Source organism: Fistularia commersonii, chromosome 3 (genome assembly GCF_037954325.1).
Source record: "Fistularia commersonii isolate RoL2024-O1a breed Wild chromosome 3, RoL_Fcom_v1.0, whole genome shotgun sequence".
NCBI lineage: Eukaryota > Metazoa > Chordata > Actinopteri > Syngnathiformes > Fistulariidae > Fistularia > Fistularia commersonii.
This window is the reverse complement of record NC_141286.1, coordinates 8,489,791-8,495,836: the sequence shown is the minus strand read 5'-3', so window position 1 is coordinate 8,495,836 and position 6,046 is coordinate 8,489,791. Positions and strand designations below refer to the sequence as shown.

Sequence of the window (6,046 nt, the reverse complement as noted above, 5' to 3'; positions counted from 1 at the left end):
CAAAACACCCTCGGCGCTCATCGGTAGGACCAAGCTTCACTGTAAGTCCAAATATTTAAAAAAAAAAAGATGAGCGGCGAATTGTACGGACGCGCACGCGCCCGTGTTCACGGCTCCACACTTTGGGAGATGGGTGATGGGAGAGTTATCTTTTAACAGAAGATGTTAAAACTGTATAAACTAGAGAGAACAATGACTTTAAAGGTCAATGGTAATGGAAACTCATAAGCTGTACATTTGTAATAAAACAATAAAACAAGGTCATTGTCAGGGCTCTATTTTTTCTTGAGACTGTAAAAGCCTTTCTTTTTTTTTTACAAAATTTAGGGGACATTTCATTTCTTGTAGTGGTTTTTAAATTGTGTGTTCTGTTTTTGAGACTTCTTTAGGTATTTCTTGTTTTCATGCTGTTTGTCCAAAATGCAAAGCAACAGCGCGAGACTGGCGTTGAGTGTGTGAGGATAGTGTGACAGGAGGCAAAGCTGAAGGTGTGGAGGTTCTCTTTGGGAGTGAGAAGGATGGATAGGATCAGGAATGAGAGACGGATGGCTTGGACTTGGAAATGGAGGAGGTAAATGGACGGAGGGAAAGAGGACGTGAAGTTTGGTGTGTGAGAGAAGAGGGTTAAATGGAGGCAGGTGATTGGCTGTGGTGCCTGAAGGAAAAGCAGTTTCACAAACTCTGCATCGTATTTACAAACTTTTATTTAATGAGCGGGTTTGCAGTTTCACCGCCGATTGTTTCGAGCTGCAAGTCTTTGCAAAAAAATGTTTTAAAACGACTACCGTGTTGCCTAAAACAGCAACGTTGGAATGTCAGACCTTCAAAAGAAAGAAACAAGATACTGTTTCTGTGTCTAAAACTATGAATACGTACTTCTACCTTCAAGGGAAAAATATTGTATAAAAAAAAAAAGCCGTGGAGAAAACAGCAGCTGGAGCGGCTGGTCAGACGGTTCAAGATGAATAGTCTTTAAAAAAAAATGACTCCTTTGGGTGTGATGTGACCGATAACAGCTGTGTAAAAGAGAAATCCGTCATTGAGAAAAGTAACCGGTGTCCGGATGCTGATTTAAGCAAATCAGACGCTAAGTTTTCCACGTTGCTCTTAAACCGCACAATGATAACTGCTCGGACACAGATCGATGCGACCCTGTAGAAGAACGATGTTGGTTTCACCCCCCCGTGTTCCAAACGGCGCTATTTGGGGTGTGTGAAAGTCGTGACCTTAATCCGCCTTAGAGCCTCAGCGCCCCCTAGGTGTTTCACATGAAGTGTTCCTAAAGGAGTTCGTCGGAGCTGGAGGAGCTGGGCAAGAGTACACACTCCTGCCTCCTGCTCCGCTTTCGCCTTCTCTTCGCGATCCGCAGCCTCCTGCGGATAACATCTGCGACACACACACACATACATGGAGTGTTAATTGCTGGTGAATACAAGGAGTGTGTTCAACTTGAATAAAAACTTTTTTTTTTTGTTTTCATTCTAGGACAAAGTTGCAGGGAGCGCTACGTGGAAAAAACTGTGGGGGCATTTTAATGAAGCGCAGAGAGTGTACACACTCCGGGTGCTAAAAATACGCCCTTGGAAAAACAAGAAAATTCCGGGGGAAAAAAAAAAGCTGAGGGCTTGAAGTTTCTGAGTTTAAGCCTCGGGCTTATCGTCGACAAGCTTGGTTTGAAAGTTTTATTCTAGAGGTTTAACATAAGCATGTCGAGTTTCTCAAGACACTGATAATTTTGTCGGTGGTTTTCTTGTGTTTGTTTTCCAATCATGTGAAAGAAAAAAGGGAGGGAAATGGTGGGTTATGTGACTTCCACTAACCTGCCACGCTGTCATAGTCCTGCCGCGGGTCGTGCCAGTAGAGGCTTGGGGCGGTCCTCCAGTGGCGGTAGAGGCGTGTGTGGAGGACTGATAGAGTGAGTAGGACCAGCAGGAAGCCCAGGGCCGCGGCCGCCCACGCCGCCTCATCCGTCCTGGGGGTCTTGGCCACCCCGTTGCTCAGAGCCGTGGCTCGGCCCGCCATCTCCGTCTCGGTGGGGCATTGGCATTTCCCGCCCTCTTTGCAGCCGTCGTCACAGCTGCGGGCGTCGGGCGGGGATTCACCAGACTGCGGCCGCTCGCGGGTCTGAGCCCCCGCCCGAGTTTCAGCCGGATGTACGTCGCCGGGTTTCTGTTTGCCCTCCACTTCTCGCTCCTTTACGTCGACTTCGCCGCGTGCCGTCTTTCTGTCCTCTCCCTTTTTTTGGACGCTGTTTGTCAGCTTCGTGCGTTTGACTGACACCTTGTGCGTTTGGTTGTCGGTGTCGGCGCCTCCATCTTTGAGACCGAGGGATTTCCGGGGCCCAGAAACCGTGCCCTGCGAGGACTTTGACGTCAGAGTAGCCTCCGATGTTTCCGAGCCGGACGCGAGTAGATTTTTCCTCGTGTCCGATGGAGCAAAGCCGTTGGGATGAGAAGCCGTGTTGGCTTCCTTCGTGCCGTTCTCCACCTTCTTACTGCCGACGCTGTCCCTCCGGGCTGAAAAGCCAAACGTCTCCTCTGTCGTGTTTGCCACAGGGGCTCGTTGGTGTCTTCTGAAGGCGGCTCTCCTCCGCCTGAGTTCAACTCCCCGTCTGGATTGCACTGTGTCACTGTTGGCTTTCGTGGCTCCATCCGGCGGGGAAGAGATGATTTTCTCGCAGCAGCGCCGGATGGAGCGAGGCTCCTGAGGGATTGAGATGAAACATCAGCTTTGGAGCAAAGAGCCTCATCACTAGTGCTCGAATGGTCGTATCGAGACCGACTCGAACCTTCGCCGGGTCTTCCACCCGTTCCGCTGACAGCTCCAACAGCAGGTTGTAGCTGCGGGTCTGGTTCCTGATCCCCGGCCCCTTGGCAGTGGCCTCCAGCCACCGGCAGGTGTCAGACGTAGCGGCGGTGGGCAGCTCCAGAGTGCGGCCCCAGGACACCAGGGCTACCGGCTGAACGGAGAGTCAAGATACTAGAGGTGAGCATCAGAAATATTTGTGGGCTCCTCACGCGTACATAAGGCAGTAGCAGCAAAATAATCATCAGATGAATAAAACCCTGCTGTGATAACTGAGACAGTGGAACCTTGATTTTATTCGTTTGTACCTCAATTCGCTTGTGTATCAAATTAAATTTCCCAATTTAAAATGAATCGAAGGACTATTAATCCGTTCCACGGCCCCTATTTTTGTTGTGTGTTTTAAATAAGAAAAATGTACTCAATAACTCCTGGTTATTGAGTACATTATTTATTCACGGCCTCGTCGGTGTCGAAGGCTCATCCCATTCGCTCACAACTCAGATCTCGGCTCGTATCACAAAGATACATAAATAAATGAATGAAAAATGTAACAATTTACAGAGCGACGGCTCATATCTCGGAAAACTCCTAAGTCAAGGCTCCACTAATTTAATCGGGATCTAAGTGAAAGAATTAAATAGGAGTTGAATCAGATCAGGACAAAAAAAGGAAATAAGGAAACTTGTCAGGTGAAACTGTGTTTGTCTCCACGTCTGTCTTACCGTGCTTTCTCTGAGCTGCGGGTGAGCGGTCACCACGTAGTCCTGCAGACAGGACCGGGCCAAGGCCACCAGGAGGACGCGCTCTTTCTGCGGCACGCAGGGGTGGTAGAGCAGCACGGCGGCACCATGCTGGCGATGACACAAGTGCACGTGATGCTAGTTACGCTGCTTAGCACCAACATTTACTACATCAAGTATGTGTGTGTGTTTGTGGTTATTTATTTTCTTGAGAAACCCGGCATAACCTGTTTATCGACATAGTTACAGTGAGGAAATGTGTTTACCTGTACAATATAATTCTCACTTTGCTGTCCACAGTACATTTAGATGGATTAATAATGAACAATGACAGTGTAAACATTATTATAAGTATGAACAGCGTTGGCAGTGCAGATAAAACATTTGAGTACAGCTTGGTGTGAAACTTACAGAGTGCACGTGCAAGGAAGAGTGCAATTTAAATGGACAGTAGTTCCATGTGCAGTAAAATAATGCAGATTTATTGTGGAAATTGTGGAAAAATAGAGTGCATGTATTATTTTGTCCTTGCAAGAAGGAGGGATGTTGTGATGTATGTGTTTTGGACTTACGTGCAAATTGTTGAGCCAACGCTGAGGAGGGCAGTACATGTATGCTCCGCTCTGTGCTCTCACTGGTCTGTAAGAACCACTGAAAAAAACAAACACACAAAAAGGAAAGTTCCAAAATATGGAAAGCGTTGCAACCCATCATGAAACCTCCTGGGCGATGCGGCGTTCACCTGTTGGGAATGCTGTGTGTGTACAGGATGGGTTCATCCATGCAGATCTGCCTGGCTGGCTGTTCAGGAGAAATCAGATCCCATTAGAAGTTTATATACTGACACGCCCCGTCATCAAACACACAACGGTTGTGATAAACGCTCATAAAAGCAGGCGTGGTAAAAACTGCGACATACTGCTTTTGCTGATTATTTTGGCACTGGCCTAAATGTGCAATCTTGAGAAAACTGTCCTGCGCTGCAATACGTATCTGTTTCTGATCAGAGAGAGTGTGTGTGTGGGTAGGGGGTGTGGGGGGGTCAAAGGTCGGTGAAGAGACGTGATAGTGTAACACTCACCTCAGTATCATACACTGTGTCAATACTGGAGCAGCCCTGCAGATAGAGATCAACAGTGAGGATATTGGCGTGTGTGTGTGTGTGTGTGTGTGTGTGTGTGTGTGTGTGTGTGTGTGTGTGTGTGTGTGTGTGTGTGTGTGTATGTGTGTGTGTGTGTGTGTATGTGTGCTGATTGACAGCTGTAACACCATGCCACCATGGGTTGGCTGTGAGTGCAGTGTACCACACAGCATCTTCTCGAGAAACATTGGACACTATGAGCAAGATGTTGATGCAGATGATGATGAGGGGGTCACATGTAACCATGGTTACCTGAGCAGGCGCCTGCTGAGGAGACTTTTGGCAGTTCCAACTGAGAGCATCCACAGGCAGATCCTTTTCCAGGGAACGCTGAACACACAGATGGAGGACATTGTTATGATTTGTTTCACACACACACACACACACACACACACACACACACACACACACACACACACACACACACTAACACACACACTAACACACACAAACAAATTGAGGGGCGTCCATATTCACCTTGCCATTGTCGCACAGCGGCCCCGGGGACGGAGGCGCTCCGCATCCGCCCAGGCTGACCCACAGCGCGGCCAGCAGAACCCCGACGAGCCGCGGGGGCGCCGGGCGGCTCGGCATGTTGAGCCACGATCGCCGGGGAAACGGCTCAGAGTTCCGGCAGGTCCCGGCGGCCCATTGTTAGCTTGCGGTCTTACATCTTATCGCTCAAATTTAGCATCAGTTGCAAAACAACACGGACGCAAGTGAACTCTGCAAAACTACCTTGCCAGCGAAGAGTCGGCTTCCGTCAAGCGGCTCTTAAAACAGCAACTGCTTCCGGTCGGTTTTTCAAAATAAGAGTCGGTTGTCGTGTTAATATGAAACAGTGTTGCATTTTCCCACTGAAATACAGTCACTAGAGTAATTCTTACCACACTTTACATTTAGAAACAACCGCAATTTATTTGTTTTCCAGCTCACTAAATCAAAAATTGGGGTAACTGAATTTTATTTTGAATAAATAGGTTGTTCCCGAGATTCTTTGGCTTTCTTTTTAACTCCGTTTCGCTTTACCAGCCTGCGAACTACGGAGTGAGGAAAGGATCATGTTTTGCCTTTTCGACAAGCAGAGAGTTCTCCTGCAGGCCAGTGGTCCGAAATCTCCTCCGGGAGGCGCCAAAACTACGTTATACGATTTAAAAATCCGAATATTTGTTGGCGTGTACAACTTTTTATGACGTAATGACGTGCAGCAGAGAAAGAAACACAAGAGGTTGCAAGTATTTGCTATGCAGCAATGCTTATTTGATGTAAGGGATTAAATTTTATTTTTATTTAGATAATTGTTATCAGATTACATTCAACTTTGTAATAAAAGATAATAATACTTTATTGAATTCTT

The 6,046-nt window shown here is 47.4% G+C and overlaps 1 protein-coding gene across 1 annotated transcript; it reads right to left on the bottom strand.

Moving 5' to 3' along the window:
* Nucleotides 1-688: 688 nt before the first annotated feature.
* tp53i13 (tumor protein p53 inducible protein 13) lies at nt 689-5,436 on the bottom strand. Its single transcript, XM_086143496.1, has 9 exons — nt 5,167-5,436; nt 4,942-5,019; nt 4,630-4,665; nt 4,291-4,349; nt 4,121-4,199; nt 3,531-3,659; nt 2,789-2,959; nt 1,821-2,703; nt 689-1,386 (listed from the first exon to the last, which is right to left on the bottom strand). Exons 1-9 carry the CDS (start codon nt 5,281-5,283, stop codon nt 1,280-1,282), a joined length of 1,659 nt encoding a protein of 552 aa, XP_085999622.1. The 5' UTR covers nt 5,284-5,436; the 3' UTR covers nt 689-1,279.
* Nucleotides 5,437-6,046: the final 610 nt, after the last annotated feature.

Coding starts and splice junctions, on each gene's coding strand:
- tp53i13 (XM_086143496.1), bottom strand. CDS start 5,283: ATGCCGAGCCGCCCGGCGCCCCCGCGGCTCGTCGGGGTTCTGCTGGCC. Junction 4,200..4,290: donor ACACACAGCATTCCCAACAG/GTGAACGCCGCA, acceptor TGTTTTTTTCAG/TGGTTCTTACAGACCAGTGA. Junction 2,960..3,530: donor CGCAGCTCAGAGAAAGCACG/GTAAGACAGACG, acceptor CTCTCCGTTCAG/CCGGTAGCCCTGGTGTCCTG.